Genomic DNA, 19,293 nt, shown 5'->3' on the forward strand with positions numbered 1-19,293 from the left:
GATGTTGGGGGAATATGACAAATTATGAAAAGAATGAATTATAGAGATAAGATTCTGGTTCTTCTCCCTCCCTTCCTTCCTTCCTTCCTTCGTTCGTTCCTTCGTTCGTTCGTTCGTTCGTTCGTTCGTTCCTTCCTTCCTTCCTTTCTTTCTTTTTTCTGTGTAGCCCTGGTTGTCCCAGAACTCGCTTTGTAGACAAGACTGGCCTCAAACTCGGAGATCTTCTTGCCTCTGCCTTTAAGTGCTGGAGTTAAAGGCGTGTGCCACCACACCAGCCCTAACTGTGACTTCTTAATGACTTACTACTATGGGTTCAATTGTAACAAAGGTGCAGGGTATTAACATTCCAACACAGACTTAGAATATAGACTTAGAATATGTTGACAAATGTCATATGGAAAAACCCCAAACTTCTATCAGTTTTGTTTATGAGCCTAAAACTGCTTTAAAAAATGAAGTCTACTAAAAGAGCTAACTTTGACTTTGGACTCTATGTTTAATCTCCTTCAAACTTGATTTCCTTATTTGTGCAAGTAGGATAATGAAAAGATTAAGAATAAAAAGGAAATGACCTTTCTCTCTTCCTGCTCTTAAATACATTTTATCATAGAGAATTTAGGATAAATATAAATAGGCAGAATTGTAGTATAAACTCCCATGTACCTACCACCCAAAGCTATACAAACTTCAATCTATGTATAATCGTATCCCTTCTAATTTTTCTGCTTTTGTATTTTACAAATTACATTTATTTATTTATTTGTTTATTTGCATATGTCACAAGAGAAACATTTTTATTCAATGTGTATGAAACTTCAGTAAAGGACTGCCTGATTCATTTGTCTTAAATTTGCTATCATTTTTTAACTTAAAAATGTTTTTGAGAATTTCATGTAAGAGAACTGTATTTTTTTTTTATTTTTTTTGGAGAACTGTATTTTGTATTTGCATAATTTCCACTGTCCTGTCTACCCCCCTCATATAGTAAAAACGACAACAACAACAAAAATACTCTCCTGAGGACATCATATTTCTAGCTCTGCCTTTTATCTAACCTTTGACCTTCACCTAATATTTACATTTCTGAATCTTTCCTGATCTATTAAATGGGAATAATTGACCTGCCTTTTTCGTATTTTTTGTCAATATGCACTTAAAATTTATCAGTGAAATCATAAACACATACACAGGTAAGCTGGTGAGACGGCTCAGCAGGTAAAGGACTTGCCACCAAGCCGGTGACCTGAGTTCAGTCTCCAGCACTCTGCATGGTGGAAGGAGAGAACTGACTCCCACATGTCTCTGACCTCCACAAATGTGCCATGGTATGCACAGAAAAGAGTAAATAAATACAAAAAAGTAAAATTTTATGCTATTACAACACAAAATATATTCAACTAAAATGCAAAAAGAAAAAAATTTAAATTAAATTATTACTGCACATGATGGTAGACACCTTAATGCCAATATTCAAGATGTGTATCACCACCCTCAGCTAGACCTTTTTTTCCTTTTCTTTTTTGGTTGTTGGTTTTTGGAGACAGGGTTTCACTGTGTAACAGCTTTGGCTGTTCTAGACTTAGCTTTGTAGACCAGGCTGTCCTTGAACTCACTGAGATCCACCTGCTTCTGTCTCTCAAGTGTTGGGATCAAAGGTGTGAGCCACCACTTTTTTTTCAACTGTGGTAAAATATACATACCATTACATTTATCGTCTGAACACTTAAATGTACAGTTTACTAGTGTTAAAATACATTCACAGTGTTGTGCAAGCAGCTGCTAGAACTCCTTTCATCTTTGAAAACGGAATCTAACTCCCCAGTGGCTCCTGCCATAGCCCCTAACAACTGTATTTCTTTCTGTCTTCAAAACAAAACAAAAGACCACTTATTTCTTTACTTTGTGTCAGGGCAGAATGTGAGCATGCCACTCATAAGAGGCAACTTATAGAGTTAATTATGGCCTTCCACCAGTGGGTCTTGAAGATCAAACTCAGATGTCAGCCTCAGTGGTAAGAACCTTTACCCACTGATCCATCTTTCTGGCCCTCTTTCCTTTTCTTTATAGACGTTATTTACACTACATACCTCCTATAAGGTGGTAACATGGTGCTTATCTTTTTGTAACTGGCCATTTCATTTAACATTATATCCTTAAAGTTGATCTAGGTTGTAGCATGTTTCAAGAATTTCTTCTAAGGTCGAATACTTTGCCATTAGGTGTATCTACCACACCTATTCATCCAGAGACACTTAAGTTGCTTTCATCTTTTTGCTGTTGCAAATAATGCTCCTGTAAACATGGGTGTTAAATTATCTCTTGTTCTCTTGTTGAAGTTTTTTTTTTTCCTTTAAATTCTTTTTTTTTTTTTTCCTCGAGACATGATTTCTTCATATAGCTTTGTGCCTTTCCTGGATCTTGCTCTGTAGACCAGGCTGGCCTCGAACTCACAAAGATTCGCCTGCCTCTGCCTCCCGAGTGCTGGGATTAAAGCGTACGCTGTCACCACCACCTGGCTCCTTTAAATAACACACACACACACACACACACACACACACACACACACACACACACACACACACACACACACGCTTACTCATGCACCTCCCTACCCCAAAGTAGAATTACTGGGTCTTATAATCCCGACATTTGGAAGGTTTATGGAAGAGATCTTGTCAAGGCCAACTTGGGCTATATATTGTAGCAAGTGCCTGACTCAGGGCCTGTGAGATTATGTGCACTTGGCAGCAAGCCTGGGGATCTGGGTTTAATCCCTGGGACCCAAATGGTGGAAGGAGAGAACTGACTCTTAAACTGTCCTCTGACCTTCACCCATGCCCTATGACTAGTATGTGTACGTCCTTCCCTATACAAACTAAAAATAGAAGAAGATTCTCAACGAAACAGAAATTGAAAACTTACTGTAGCATATGCTACTTCTGTTATTTTTAAGAGTTATTTTCAAGTATGTGTATGTCTGTGTGGCAGCATGTACAGTGTAAATACAGGTGTCCACAGAGGCCAGAAGAAGGCGTCAGATCCCTGGAGCTGGGATTATAGGAGTTGTGAGCAACATACCATGCATACTGGGAACTGAACTGGAATCCTCCTCAAGAGCAGTCTGTCTTTCTTAACAGCTTAGCCATCTCTCCAGCCCACACTTTTGCTAGTTCTTGTCTCCTGTTTACTTGTTTGTTTGTTCTTATGTGGATGGATGTTTTGCCTCCATGTCAGCCCACCATGTGTGTGCCCAGTGCTTGTTGAGGCCAGAAGAGGGTGTCAGATCCCCTGGAACAGGAGTTACAGAGAATAGTGAGCTGCCTTGTGGCTGCTGGGAATCAAACCTGGGTCCCCTGGAAGAGCAGCCAGTGCTCTTAACCAACCAGCCACCTCTCCAGCTCTTTTCTACTGGTATTTTAGGAACCACTGTGTTGTTTTCCAGAATGACTGTACTGTGCCATTTTGTATTCCTACCAGCGGAGAACCGTTGGCATTTGAGATACTATCGTGTGTCAGCAAGTTGTGTTTCCCTAGCAGTTTGCCTCTTTCATCACTCTGTCAAATTTATTGTCATATTTGTAATGTCTTTTAGTGATTCCTTAAAAAAATCTGGCATTGGTTACTTAAGTCTTTTTCTTCATTTAGAATAAAGTCAGTATGCTTGGAACTTGCAGTAAGTCAGTGAAATGATTGAGTGAAGTGCTTGGTGACAAGCCAGAACTCCTCAGTCGATCCCTGAGACCCACGTGGTGGAAGAAGACAACCGACTCCTACAAAGTTGTCCCTGGCCTTCACATGCTTGCCCTCACACTGTCTCACACACACTGTATAAATCAGTATACACTAAATCCATGCATATAGTAAACTTAAAAAGAAACTGTCAGTTGATTTTTCAAATGATTCATTTTTTATCACTTTGTTATCTGATTATTATAGATTGATTTCCTTCCTTTTTTCTGTCATTATGTTTTGTTTTGTTTTGTTTTTTGAGATAAGTTCTTATGTAAACCAAGCTAGCTTCTTAACTCACTGTGTATTCAAAGATGATCCTTGAACTCCTGATCCTTCTGTTTCTATTTCCTAAGTGTTGGGATTTCAGCCATATGCCACCCCAACTAGTCTACATTTTAGTGTGTATATGTTATGCTTATGTGTATATGTGTTTGTGCAGATTAACACACCTATGTGTGTGGAGGCCAATAGTTGATGTTGGAAAGTTTTTCCTCAGTGTCTTCTCTGCCTTATTATTTATTTGTTATTTATTTATTTATTTAGAGGCAATTGTTCACTGTGAGCCCTGGTTGTCCTAGAATCCACTCTGTAGACTAGGCTGGCCTTGAACTCACAAAGATCCACCTGCCTCTCCCTTAAGTGCTGAGATTAAAGGCGTGTACCACTATTGCCTGACTTTTTCTTTTTCTTTTCTTTCTTTTTTTTTTTTTTTAAGATTTTAATTTTTTGCCGGGCGGTGGTGGCGCACGCCTTTAATCCCAGCACTCGGGAGGCAGAGCCAGGCGGATCTCTGTGAGTTCGAGGCCAGCCTGGGCTACCAAGTGAGTTCCAGGAGAGGCGCAAAGCTACACAGAGAAACCCTGTCTCGAAAAACCAAAAAAAAAAAAAAAAAAAAAAAGATTTTAATTTTTTATTTTTATTTATTTATTTATTTATTATGTATACAGAAGAGGGTGCCAGATCTCATTACAGATGGTTGTGAGCCACCATGTAGGTGCTAGGAATTGAACTCAGGACCTCTGGAAGGGCAATCGGTGCTCTTAACCTCTGAGCCATCTCTCCAGCCCCAGATTTTATTTATCATGTATACAGTGAGTGTTCAGCCTGCAGGCCAGAAGAGGGCACCATATCTCATTGTAGATGGTTGTGAGCCACCATGTGGTTGCTGGGAATTGAACTCAGGACCTCTGGAAGAACAGCCAGTGCTCTTAACCTCTGAGCCATCTCTCTAGCCCCTCTTTCTTTCTTTTTTTTGTTTTGTTTTCCATGACAAGGTTTCTCTGTATAGTTTTGGAGCGTAGCCTGGAATTTGCTCTGTAGACCAGGCTGTACTTGAACTCATGGAGATCCACCTGTCTCTGCCTCCCAAGTGCTGGGATTAGAGATGTGTGCCACTACCACCCAGCTCTGGTTATTTTTTTTAATGATTATTTTGTGTGTGTGTATGAGTGTGTGTGTGTGTGTGTGTGTGTGTGTGTGTGTGTGTGTGTGTGTGTGTATGTGCACCATGTGCATGGCTAATGCCCAAGGGGGTCAGAAGAAGGTGTCAGATCCCCTAGAACTAGATTTATAGACGATTGTGAACCACCATGTGGGTGCTGGGAACCGAACCTGGGTCTGCTACAAGACCAACTAGTGCTCTTAGCCACTGAGTCATCTCTCCAGGCTCTCCACCTTATTTTCTGAGACAGTTTTTCATTGAACCTGAAGCTTTGCAAGGTTTCAACTGGACTGTCTGGCTCACATGTCCCCGGGAGCCTCCCGTCTCTGCCTTCAATGCAGTGACTATAAGCACACCAGCTCTTACATGGGCTTTCCCCCCAGACCCAAACTCAGGTGCTCACATCTACCCAGCAAATACTTTATCCACTGAGCCATCTCCCTAGCTGTCATTTTACTTTTTATATTAGGTTTTGTTCTTCATTTTCTTGTTCATTTATTCACTGTTGGTCTCCTGCTCCCTGGGTCTGATATGTGCTTGCTTACTTGAGTTGGCATGATTGTTCTCCTGCCTATCCCTTCCAGAGCATAGTTATTTGTTTTTAATGAGAGAATGAAATGAAAGAAATAGAAATGCTAAGAATAATGTCACCTTTCAGAACTAAGTTTTGACAGTTATCAGCTGTACCTAGAGTTCTAACCTACCCTAGTTGACAAGATTATATAAATATGGCTTTTCACTGTGTGACACTTTTTTTCTCCTCCCTACAGGACCCACTGGGGCCCAGCCCCTACTCATAGTGCCCAGAAGACCTGGATATGGCACTATGGGCAAACCCATTAAGCTGCTGGCTAACTGTTTTCAAGTTGAAATCCCAAAGATTGATGTCTACCTCTATGAGGTAGACATTAAACCAGACAAGTGTCCTAGGAGAGTAAACAGGTAAGAATCATGAAGTCTAACTGCCATTGGCTGTTTGTATGGAAGTGATGTGTCTTTTTTACATATTTGAATAACAATGATAAGATTAAAACTTTGATCAGAAATACATGGTAATTTGTTTTGAAATTTGTACTTCAGCAGTGGATGATAAGAGAAATCTTCAAACTTCCTTCAGATTATCCCATTATGTATGAGTTTACATGTTATTCATGTGGTAATAGAAAAGGTTCAAGTCATGTTCGCATGTCGTTTGAAATCTGGCCAAGTATTCTGAGCATGTCTTTTGTATTACTGTTTGTAGGTGGGCTTTTCGGTCCTGCCAGCTGCTCCCCAAATAACCACACAGAGACCTAATTTTAATTATAAGTCCTCAGCCAATAGCTTAAACCTGTTTTTAGCTAGCTTTTATAACTTAAATTAACCCATTTCTATTAATCTATGTACTGCCCTGGGGCTCGTTTACCTCATGTAATACTTCCCATCCTGCTCACTCTGTGTCTCATGGTGTCTCTCTGGACACCTCCTCCTCCTTCTTCCCAGCAGTCTCTTAGTCTGGTTCTCCCGCCCAGCCTTAGCCTGCCTAGCCATCAGCCAATCAGCTCTTTACTAACCAATGGGAGTAATATATATTTACAGTGTGCAGAGAATGTTCCACAGCAGCTGTTAGGTAATTTATGTGTGTGTTCTTTTTCTTTCCCACCTCATCTTACCATTTTCATAATGCTCCCTTTAAAATGATGGTGGTAGTAGTATATCCCCCCATTTTTAAATTAAAAGATAATAAGTAAATGAAAAGTAAAATAAATTTGTAATTGAATAGTGGTAACAAGACATGTAAGAAATATGAATGTCAGATCACTTTTTCTTGGCCTTACCATTCTAGTTACTATTTCTGTTATAACTGAAAATGAATGAGTACTGAGTTAAATATGTTAAAACAATAAAATGTGAATGTTGTGATTAAGGTGTAATACCGAGTTCTTTTGAGAGCAGGAAAAGTTTTGGAATATAGTGTTGGAAATAACCTCTTACGGTTATTTAAGAGGTCAGTTAATCCAATATAGATGAAATCCAGGAAGGTAAAATGACTTAAAATCACACTTTAACAGAAAAGGTGAAATTAGAACTGCAGAAGCCTCACTTGGAAGAAAAAGAATTTAATTGGTCTAAAATAATTAGACCCTGTAGCACAAATCTTAAAAGGTCTTATTAATAAAATCGAACCTGAAGCCTGGTATTGGGATGAATGCTGAAAGATCAGAGAAGCAGAACAAGCCACAGCTTCCTCACCTCACCAATTCCTTAGCTGATCCTGTTTCCTCAGACTGGAAGTCTCTGAGTCCTCATCCAAATTGATCTCAGCTGAACTGCTGCTAAAAGCCTAAAAGCTTAACCAGCTCTAGTTCCTGGTTTTCATGCCTTATATACCTTTCTGCTTTCTGCTATCACTTCCTGGGATTAAAGGCGTGAGTCACCACGCCTGGCTGTTTCCAGTGTGGCTTTGAACTCACAGAGATCCGGATAGATCTCTGCCCCCCAAGTGATAGGATTAAAAGCGTGTGTGCCACCATTTTCTGGCCTCTGTCTATCTAGTGACTGTTCTGTCCTCTGACCCCAGATAAGTTTATTAGGATGTACAATATATTGGAGGACACAATATATCACCACAAGACCCTATCTGTCTATCTATCCAAATTTGTGTTTGTGTGTGTGTGTGTGTGTGTGTGTGTGTGTGTGTGTGTGTGTGTGTTTATGCCATAGCTGGGCTTGGTGGCACACATCTTTTATTCCAGCACTCGGGAGGCAGAGGCAGTTGGATCTCTGTGAGTTTGAGGCCAGCTGCTCTACAGAGTGAGTTCCAGGACAGTCAGAGTTATGTACAGAGACCCTGTCTTGAGCAAAACAAAACAAAACCCATTATAAAAGTAAATAAGGCCGGGCGGTGGTGGCACATGCCTTTACTCCCAGCACTCGGGAGGCAGAGGCAGGTGGATCTCTGTGAGTTCGAGGCCAGCCTGGTCTACAAAGCAAGTCCCAGGAAAGGTGCAAAGCTACACAGAGAAACCCTGTCTCGAAAAAAACCAACCAACCAAAAAAAAAAAAAAAAAAAAGTAAAGATGAATGCAGCAGTAGGTAGAAAAGAACAGATGTTGTGGTATATGTTGGTTAATCTTCCTTGTCATCTTGACTGGACTTGGAATCACCCAGGAGACACTTTATCCACAATGTGGGTATATTTACAGAGGCTTAACAGAGGGTGAAAGACCCACCCAGAATGTGGGTGATAGCATCCCAAGGACTATGGTTCCAAACTGAATGAAAAAGGAAAAAGGAGGAAGCCAGTTGAGTAGTAACCTTCATTTCTTGGTTTTCCTGACTATGGACATAGTGTGATCAGCTACTTCATGTTCCTGCCACCAAGACTCGTGTGCTGTGGTGGATTGCAACTCTCAATCTGTGAACTGCAACAAACTCTTCTTAAATTACTTTTGTCAGATATCTGTCACAACTGCAAGAAAAATAATTTGGAAAACTAGTACTAATAGTAGATTTGTTGCTGTGATAAACATAATTGTGGGGAGAGAGGGAGATGGCTCAGTGGGTAAAGGTGCCTGCCACCATGCTTGATTGCTGATAACTCAAGTTTGAGCCCTGGAACCCACACGGCAGAAGGGCAGAACAGACTCAGAGGCACCACGTGCACCATGGCTTGCTTCTCCACACATACAAAATTAATGAAATAAAAATGTAATCTAAAAAATTTAAAAACAAACAAACCCGAGCATGTGGTTTATAGGCCTTTGGGATTGTTTTATAGGAAGAATGGTGCCCCCGAGCCTCAGATGCTGGGCATGGAGTGTGGGATTTGTTGGTTGGCCTCCTTGGTTTCAGACTGCTGTAGTCTAGTCCTCCCAATCTTCTCTTTGGACTGGGAATGTGTACTTCATGCTATTGTATAATGTATATTGTATATTGGAAGGTTCCAGCTAGAGAAGCTCTAGAATGCTGTCAGCAGAACTTATGGGCCATTCTGAAGGGACTTTGGAGGACCAAAATGCAGATAGCAGAGGCCTAGTTAGGAGGTTTCTATAAGCCACCAAATTCAGAAATGGGCTAACTGTTTTCTGAAAATCTGAGTGAGAATGAATTGAAAAGTAATGGACTATATTGTTTGAATTTCAAGACAGGTAACATCCAGACTGTGACATAATTACCACTCACTGCTCTTAGTCAGATCTGCAGTGAGAGAGCAGAAAGATGTTTAAAATGTGTAGCTTGGTGTTTAAAGATACATGCAAGGAGGATGTGTTGAGATCAGCTGACATTGTTAAATAAAGTAAGATCATTAAAGAGAAATCTCAGAGCACTTGGGAGGTAGAGGCAGGCAGATCTCAGAGTTCAAGACCAGCCTGGTCTACAAAGTGAATTCCAGGACAGCCAGGGCTGTTGAAACCCTGTCTCAAAAAAACAGAGAGAGTGGGAGAGGGAGAGGAGAGAGAGAGAGAGAGAGAGAGAGAGAGAGAGAGAGAGAGAGAGAGAGAGAGAGTCTCAGACAGGCTTTGCACTGTATGTCTTTAACCCGGCTTCAGAGACACAGCCAAGAGGATCACAGCAAGTCTCTAAAGGAAGCCAGGGCCATATAATGAGACCTTATCTCTAAATAAATAAATCTCCTGTCCTGCACTGGGACAAGAAGAAGGTACCAGGAGTTCAGAAACTCGTTCATCAAAGAGTCCAGCTTATGAAAATGCAAGTTCGTTTGAAAGGAGGGAGCCTTAACTGAGGATGCACTGAGAATGCTGCTGAAGGGATTCCCTGCTTGAAAACCGCTCGCTCCCCCTCCAATCCCACCCCTGCCCTATCAGCGCCTGGGACAGGTGGGGGAACTGACCCTGAGGTCACAAGAGCAGGAAAGCTGTTCCTGCGCCGCCGCCGCCACCGCCGGCCCCTTTAGCTGCAACACTCGGGAAAGCAGGCCCTGCACCTCACCTGGGCAACACATTAGAGCTCGCCCTGTTGGCTCATCTGTCATTTAGTGGTATGGGTGGGGGAGAGATGCCTCCCTTACCCCTCACCCGTTACCAGCTGCAGCACTCAGGAAAGTGGGCCCTGTTCCTTGCCTGGGCAACGTAGCAGAGTTGGATCTGTTGTCAGGTGTGGGTGACCCAGCCCCAGTGTTGGGGAGTGGGTTTTCCATTACTCATCTGACATGTGGCATGGGTGGAGGAGAGATGTGTGTGTGTGTGTGTGTGTGTGTGTGTGTGTGTGTGTGTGTGTGTGTGTGTGTGTTTGTTTTGTGTGTATGCGTGTGTCCGTGTCCCCGACCCTTGATGCATGGGACAGGTGGAGGAGCTGACCCTGGGATCATGGGAGTGGGCTGTCCCTGCCCCTCACCAGCTGCAGACACAGAAGAGTGGCCCCTGTACCTTGCCTGGGCAACACAGTGGAGCTGGTCCTGATGGTGTAGGTGTGGGAGAGCCGGCTCTGAGGCTTTGAAGGCAGGAGAAGTGGCCCTTCCCCTCGCTCATTGCTACAAGGGGTGAATTAGCTGGAGCAGTGCTGGAGAGCTCACTTGGTGGCAAGGACAGGGGAAAACTGGCTGGTAGACCAACTCTGCAGCTTCCCAGGCCCAGAACCAGGGTTATGACTTGGCCTGCCCCAGCATCCACCCCATCTATGATCTGCTGGAGCACATGAAGGGGCCAGACCCAAAGCTGCAGGATCTGCACAATGCAAAGCAACAACAGGATATCCAAGAATCCCAGTGAGGGCTCAGCATTGACAGTGTAGTAGAAACCAGAGGCCTCAAGCCAGACCAATGACTCTTTGCAATGGACACTTGCAAGTAAAGATAAATGGACAAAGGGGTTTACTTCGTGACTCACTGTGTCACACTGCAGCTTCCATGACAATATTTTTAATTTTTTCCTTTTAAATTTTGTTTTATTTGAGGGAGAAGTGGGCGGGTTGCAGGGCCAGAGGGCAGATGCAAAGGGACAGGGAAATTAATGGGATCAAGATGCATGGTGTGAAAGACACACAGAATAAATAAAAAGTAAAAAAATAAATAAATAAAATTAAAAAGAAAGAAAAGAACAATTGCCCATGGAGTGTTTTCTTGGGTTCAGCTGCCAGAGTGCACAGAAGCCACTACATCTGTGGTAGAAGAATACTAGACTAACTACATCTTTTTTTTTTTTTTTAGAGATTTATTTATTTATTATGTATACAGAAGAGGGTGCCAGATCTCATTACAGATGGTTGTGAGCCACCATGTGGGTGCTGGGAATTGAACTTAGAACCTCTAGAAGAACAGTCGGTGCTCTTAACCTCTGAGCCATCTCTCCAGCCCCAACTAACTACATCTTGATCTGGTAGCACAACTTGGTGGAAAAATTCAAGGGTTGCATGGTTCTGAAAGTTTGTAGTAAGTTTCCAGAAAGCCACTTAGGTTATACAATAGAGTGACAGTGGCAGTGTCGGAGTCCCTACAAAGAGGCCCTGAGAGGCCATTGAATGAAGCTGTGACATAAAGTCTAAATTGTAGTGGAGACTCTTGATGTCAGAGATGCCAGAACCTTGAGATGTACACCAAGAAAAGCTGTAGTCATAGGATAGAGCCAGCCCAAGGGAGGCTGCATGAGCTCCAGGCTGTGGAATGGGAGGGGTGGGACTACCCGTGGCCATTGGAGCTCAGTGTAAGTTACTGTGAAGTACAGATGCTAGACATGAAACCATAGCATGGCAGTCTTTGGCCTGGTCTTTACTTACTATCCTCCTATTCCTCTCTTTTGCCAGTGTTTACTTGGTAATATTATTGGTTGGGAATACAGGACTTGGGTTCTTATTTTACAACAGCTCACAATTAAGAGATTGCTTTGAGTCTCAGAAGACACTCTAGATTGGGGTCTTTTGAAAGTGATAGAACTCTTCAGATTTGAGGGGAATGTCTCCTTTAGATAACTAATTGCATTTTGCATCATAAGATGCCATGAGCATTGAGGGCTGAGGATGGAATATTATGGATAAAAATAATATGTTCCACTGGATGGTGGTGGCAGAGTGAGTTCCAGGATAGCTAAGGTTACACAGAGAAACCCTGCCTCAAAAACCAAAATAATAATAATAATAATAATGATAATAAGTTTGAGAATCATGTTGACAAAGGATGGACCTGTGTTGGTTAGTCTCTGTTACCAGTTGACTGGTGTATTCCTGTGATCCCAGCACTTAGGAGACTGAAGCAGGAAGATAACCATGAGTTAAGAGGCCAGCCTTAGTTAAATGATGAGTTTGAAATTAACCTGGTCTACATATAACAAGTTCCAGGCCAGCCTGGACTATATAAGGAGATCCTGCTTTAAGGGATGAGGGTAGGGGTAATAGGAACTAAATAGACCTTTTGCAACCGCCTACCCCTTTTGAGACAGTAGTGATCCTCCTGCCTTAGTCTTCTAAGTGTGGGGATTACAGGCGTGGGCGCCATACCTTGTTTTTTCAATTCCCTTTGAATATTACCAAAATAGTTGAGGGTCAAAATGAAACAGTTAGTTCTGACTAACTTTTTGAAAATGGATAAAGCAATATCAAATTGTTTCTTATTAATATAAAGATTGTGTTGCTACCTTCTATAATGTCAAAGTGATCCTGTTTTAGTTGACTAGAATTTTCTAATATTTATGAGTATGAGGCATTTCTTGTGCTACATAAACAGATATTTAGCACTAAGGCATTAATCATAATATTGGACTAGGTATCCTAGCCAAACAAGTTTCCACTGTAGTCGGAGGAGTTTTCTTGGAGAAATACCCAGGAAATACTCATGAGTCATTCTGTGAGTCAGCTTCTCTGCAGACTTACTCTCTAGACTTATTTTCTGCTTTTGGGGGTATGTGTTGTTGGTCTGTCTCTTTTTGTTGTTGTTTTGGTTAAAAACACTACTTTGTGGCTAGAGTAATGGCTCAGCAGTTAAGAGCACTGGCTGCTTTGGGTGGTTCAGAACCATCTGTAACTCCAGTCCCAGGGAATCTGACATTCTCTTCTGGCCTCTTTGGGCACCAGGCATACTCATAGTACACAGACACACATGCAAGCAAACACTTATGCACAGAAATAAAAAATTTTAAATATAAAAAAAGAAAGAGAATAGGTATTTGGTAAGAAAGAGGGTTTAATAAGTAAATTTAAAATGGCATATATATTTTTTAAGGAAGTGAGTGGCCACAATAACTAAAATTCGTGTATTTTAGAAACATGACCTCAGGTTTATCCAGCTAAGTGTACAAGGAAATTGAGTAGACTGTTGCAAATTTCTTCAAGGTATTTAAATGTTGAAATTAAATACTTGTTTATTAAATTGTAATTTACAGTCTGTGCACCACAGCATGATGGCATCAGAAGACTTGGTACTAAGATGTAGGAGTGATAGTTGAGGTAAGACTGGGAAGGTAGGCTCTAGCCCTTTATAAGACTCAACATACTCAGGTGAGTTCCATTTTCAGAGTAATTGCCAGATAAATTCTTAGTTTTAAACTGTAGTTTGAAGTTCCGAAAAGAAAAATTTCCTGCAAGAATTTTCCCAGACTAAGTTTATTAGTGAAAGGAGGCCATTAAATTTTGATAAAACTTAGCTCCTTTTACTTAAATTTTCCAAAATTATTTCCTTAAACAATCTTTCTAAGTTAAAATGTTGGGCTTATTGGCCTGATATAGTGGCTCACACCTTTAATCCTTGCATAGAGGCAGAGGAAGTTGGCTCTGTGAGTTCCAGACACCCTGGTCTACGTAGTGAGTTCCAGTATAGCCAGAGCTACACAGTAGGACCCCATCTTAAAAGAAAAAATGCTGTCCAGATGGCTCAGTGGGGAAAAGCATCTGTTGGCAAACCTGATGACCTGACAGCCTGGGTTTGATCCCTGAGACCCATGTGGCAGCAGGAGAACTGATTCCTTCAAGCTGTCCTCTGGCCTCCACATGCATGCCATGACATGTGCACCTACCCACATATACACACACGAAAGAAATGATGTAATTTAAAATTTTAAATTAAAATGCTATGTATTTTATTTATGTAGTTTCACTTCTTATAAAGCTAAGAAATTGTTTTAACAGTATACACAAATGTTCTGCTAAAAATTCTACATTTGAACAAAAAAATCAAGAGACTAATTCCCACCTTCTCCACTTCTATTGTTCTAATAGAAGATAGGTATTTTATAACTAATAACTATAATATACTGAAAATCAGTTAATAGTTCCTGATAACTGCTAGAATTTGTTCTTGGCATTAGAAATGCTTAGAAGCTAGGTGTGTTGGCTCATACCTATTATCCCAGCAGTTAGGAGGAAGCCTGAAGTTGGTGTGAATTTGAGACCAGCTTGGGCTATAGAGTGATAGCCTATTATTATTTATCAAGAAAAAAAAACAGGTTATTATAGTTGATGGTAATGCATTGTGGTATATCCATTTATTATTTGGAAAAATCTCAGTGTTATACTGGAAACATATTTGTGAGGGTCTTTGAGAGCACTTAGTCAATAAAGTGTTGCAAGTGTGAAGATCTGAATTCAACTCTTAGGTCATTCATGCACACACTGTGTGCATGTAGACACACCCACACACACTTGCATACATACATACAAAATCTTCCTTTAAATAATTGAAATATATTCTAGCTGATGAGCATGATTTCTTTTGTATTTTTTGCTTCTGCATAATTGTTAATATTTTAATATTTCCTTAATGTCTTGGTTAGGGTTTCTGGTACTGCAATGAAACACCATGACCAGAAAGCAACTTGGGGAGGAAAGGGTTTATTTGACTTCCACTTTTGTATCACTGTTCATCATCAAAAAAATCAGGACAGGAACTCAAACGGGGCAGTAACCTGGAGGCGGGAGCTGATGTAGAGGCCACAGAAGGGTGCTGCTTGCTGGCTTGCTTCCCATGGCTTGTTCAGCCTGCTTTCTTATAGAACCCAGGACCATCAGCCCAGGGATGGTACCACCCACAATGGGCTGGTTGGGCCTCCCCATCAATCACTAATTAAGAAAATGCCCTACGGACTTGCCTACAGCCCAATCTTATGGAGATATTTTCTTAATTGTGGTTCCCTCCTCTCAGATGACTTTAGTTTATGTCAAGTTGACATAAAACTAGCCAGCACAATTAATTATTTTCTTTTTCCTTTCTTCTTCTTCTCCTTCTCCTCCTCCTCCTCCTCCTCCTCCTCCTCCTCCTCCTCCTCCTCCTCCTCCTTCTTCTCCTTCTAAGTTTTTCAAGACAGGGTTTTTCTCTATAGTCTTGGCTGTCCTGGCACTCTTAGAGATCTGCCTGCCTTTCCTCCGGAGTGCTGGGATTAAAGGCCTATCCCATCACCACCCGGCTACAATTAATGATTTTCATTGATGTACTTGCATATATGTATAACTTTTTTGGCTTTATGTGTATGAGTGTGTTACATGAATGTTTGTGTGTGTGCCTATGTAAGGTTGTGAGCTTCCATGTGTGTGCTGGAAACTGAACCTAGTTCTCTGTAAGAACAGCAAATGCTTCTTAATCACTGAGCTATTTCTTCAGCTCCGTGTGTATCTTCCACATAGTTATAGCATTCCTCAACTATGCTTCTTATACTGACTTCTTTCTTTCCTTTATTTGTTCAATTACCTGGCCTAATAATGGCTATCAAGACACACACAGACACACACACACACAGACACACACACACACACACACACACACACACACACACACACACACACACACACACACATTTAATTCTAGCTTCCAAATATGAAGGTAAAACATGTAACATTTGTACATCTGTGTCTGGCTCATTTATTTAGCATATGACTAGTTCCATCAAACTTCCTCAAGCTGACAGGATTTTGTTTTCCTTAGTGGCTGAGAAATAACATTGATGTATACATATCATATATGTATATACAATGATTTTAAAAATCTTAAATGCGGTCTTCATTTACCATGGTCTCGTATTCCTTGTTCTCCCTCTCTGTTGTTAATCCAGCTGGGATCTCCCACTCCCCCAAGCTCTCTTTCCCTCAACCCTCGCCCTTCACTACCCCCACTCATGTCCAGGCTGTTCATGTAGATCTCATCCATTTCTCTGTCATTGGGTGATCCCCGTGTCTTTCTTGGGGTCCTGTTTTCCAGGTAGCCTCCCAGGTCCTGTGCTCATTGCATGAGTCGGCTGTTTGAAACCTGGGGCCTATGCAGGATCGCTTGGCTCGGCCTGGGAGGAGGGGACTGGACCTACCTGGACTGAGTCTACCAGGTTGATCTCAGTCCTCGGGGGAGGCTTTGCCCTGGAGGAGGTGGGAATGGGGGGTGGGCTGGGGGAAAGATGAGGGGGGCGGGAGGGGGGAGAACAAGGGAATCCATGGCTGATATGTAGAACTGAATTGTATTGCAAAATAAAAATAAAAAAATTAAAAAAAAACTTAAATGCTTCTAATTCTAAGCATTTCAGATGAAGGATATGCAACCTGTATTGAGATAGTGTTTCTTAAAAAAGCATCTTAAAAGTGTGAAGCCATAAGTGAAAACAGTTGATTAATTTGATAATATAAAATGATGGGTTTCAGTTAAACAGGTACATAGACAGTGTTAAAACAGTGGGCAAAAATTTTTATAGCAACTAAGCCTGATTGTGAGTTACTGTCTAGAATATAAATGAGATATCTTCAAAACAACAAGAAGACTGTGGAACTCCAAAGGAAACAAACAGGGAATTTGCAGAAGAGTGGACACACACAGACAAATGTTCAAATTCCCTAGTAATAAGTGAGATCTAAATTTAAAAGGTTTTAAATTATGCCCATCAGGCTAGTAAATATTAGAAAACTCCAGGTGGTGGTGGCCCACACCTTTGATCCCAGTACTTGGGAGACAGAGGCAGGGAGATCTCTGTGAGTTTGAGGCCAGCCTGGTCTACAAAAGCGAGTTCCAGGATAGCTAGGGCTGTTACAGAGAAACCCTGTCTAGAAAAGAAAAGGAAAAAAAAAAGGAAAGAAAGAAAGAAAAGAAAAAAGAAGAAAAAGGGAAGAAAAATATATTAGAAAGCAAAATGTGACTGAGACATAATGAAACAGAACATCAAAGGTTGTGAACCTTTTGGGAGAGCAATTTAGTAGTTCATTGTTTCTTTGATAAAATTCACTTTGCCTACAGTCCTTTTTCTGGGTGCATAACAAGAGGTTAATTCTCGCTGGTTCATGAGGATACATGTATGGAAATGATGCATTGCAACTGTGTTTCTTTTATAGCTGGCATTAGATAAGTAAAGTCTAATTGATGGGAGAATGGCTAAATAATATAGAGTATGTTGTATCAGTCAGAAACGAACTAAGTACATTCGTTTACAACTGCTTTTAAATTATTTACAACTGCTTTTCCTAGACTGTCTTAGTCAGGGTTTTTATTGCTGTGAGAAGACACCATGACCACACAACTCTCATAGAGAAAGCATTTAAATGAGGGGGCTCGCTTACAATTTCAGAGGTTCAGTCCATTATCATCATGATAGGGAACATGGCGGTGTGCAGGCTGAGAGTGCTACATTTTGCAGGCATCAGGAAGTCAACTGAACTGTCACACTGAGGAAAACTTGAGCAAAAGAGACCTTAAAGCCCACCCCAACAGTGACACACTTCCTCCAACAAGGCCACACCTCCTAATAGTGCCATTCCCTTTGGGGGCCCTTTTCTTCCAAAACATCACACAGATGAAGCCTTTGAAAATAATTTTGAAAAATAACTGCTAAAAAAGAAACTGATCTTGCCATAGCAGTATGAATAGGTTTTTAAAAATCAAGTGTAGAAGGTAAAGGTAAGAACACATAAGAATACATGCTTTGTCAAGCACATCAGAAGGACTAACTTAGGAGATGAGCATAGGATATGGAGATGGCAGGAAGGAAATCAGTTTGTTAGAGGGCTTTTATGTGTCAAGAACTGAAAAGGATGATTAGCTCATCACTTTTTTTTTTCCCTGTAGATCAGGCTGGCAGAGATCCACCTGCCCCTGTCATTCAGGTGCTGGGATTAAGGGCTTGAGCCACCATGCCCAACCCTAACATAGGCTTTTGTACTCTAGGAATAATGTAGCATAGGGGTTTATTTAGCAATGATATGTAAGTCGGATTGGAGAAGAAAAAACTAAAGACATTAAAAACAAAAAACTTAAGTAATCCAAGTACTAGGACTAAGGTCTTAATCTAAGGTGGTGGTCATTCAGAATGGAAAGTGGTGGTCATTCAGAATGGAAAGTGGTGGTCATTCAGAATGGAAAGTAGTGGTCATTCAGAATGGAAAGGCTGGAGTTCCTAATGCTGCAGAGGTGGAGTCAGCAAGTCATGAGGGGAGGAGGTCAGCCAGGTTTCAAGTCTGGGTACTGAGGGAGGCAGAGGCACTATTAGTTAAATAAAAGTGATAACAAAATAAAATGAGATTCAACTCTGGAGTAAATTTGTTGAATTCAGCTTTAGATGTTTTCCACTCAGATTTAGAAGGTCACTGAAGTAGATCAACTGTCCACTGCTAGAAATTTATTAAGGAACTACCGTGTGCTATATATCAAAGCAGGATGCTCTTATCTCTGAAGTATTTTGTCTCTACCATTTCAGTCTCCCCTGCCATTTTGATGTTCAGAGTGGTTTGGGCTTCTAGGAGTTGGTAAGCTTAAAAACAGTTGTTGAGGTTTTTTTTTAATAAAAATATCTAACAAATGAGATCTTTATGATTTATTTGGCAGTGGCATATAAAAAAATGGACTTTATAATAATGGCCACAAAAAAGAAACTTTTACTATGTAGCCCTGACTGTCCTGGAACTCTCTGAAGATCAGGCTGGCCTTGAACTCACAGAGATCCACCTGCCTCTGCCTCCTGAGTGCTGGGATCAAAGGCGTGCGGCACCACTGCCCAGCTCACAAAAGGAAACTTTAGCAGTCTTTGAAATTTTCGGGACTCCAAAGCGGATAGCTGAATCAAATCTTTAGTGTCACATTACTTATGAAAGACATGATGTTGATTTAAAAGAGTTTCAGTGAAACACAAAATTTGAAAGCAGGGTGGAAAATAGAGATTTTTGTGCTATGTCAGAAGTTTTTCTGGGAATCAAGTCAGCTTGGTTTCTTTTTCTGTTCTGGAAAATGCTTG

General features: G+C 41.1%; 1 protein-coding gene across 1 annotated transcript in view; it reads left to right on the forward strand.

Annotated features, from left to right (window-relative positions):
* The window catches only part of LOC128097934 (protein argonaute-3), a 117,340-nt gene that overhangs the window by 10,093 nt on the left and 87,954 nt on the right, over window positions 1-19,293 (forward strand). The window contains exon 2 of the mRNA XM_052718812.1: window positions 5,944-6,115. Within this exon, the coding sequence (XP_052574772.1) occupies window positions 5,944-6,115 (172 nt within the window). The remainder of the gene's footprint in view (window positions 1-5,943; window positions 6,116-19,293) is intronic.

This window comes from Peromyscus californicus, unplaced genomic scaffold, assembly GCF_007827085.1.
Source record: "Peromyscus californicus insignis strain IS unplaced genomic scaffold, ASM782708v3 Scaffold_5__1_contigs__length_169319896, whole genome shotgun sequence".
NCBI lineage: Eukaryota > Metazoa > Chordata > Mammalia > Rodentia > Cricetidae > Peromyscus > Peromyscus californicus.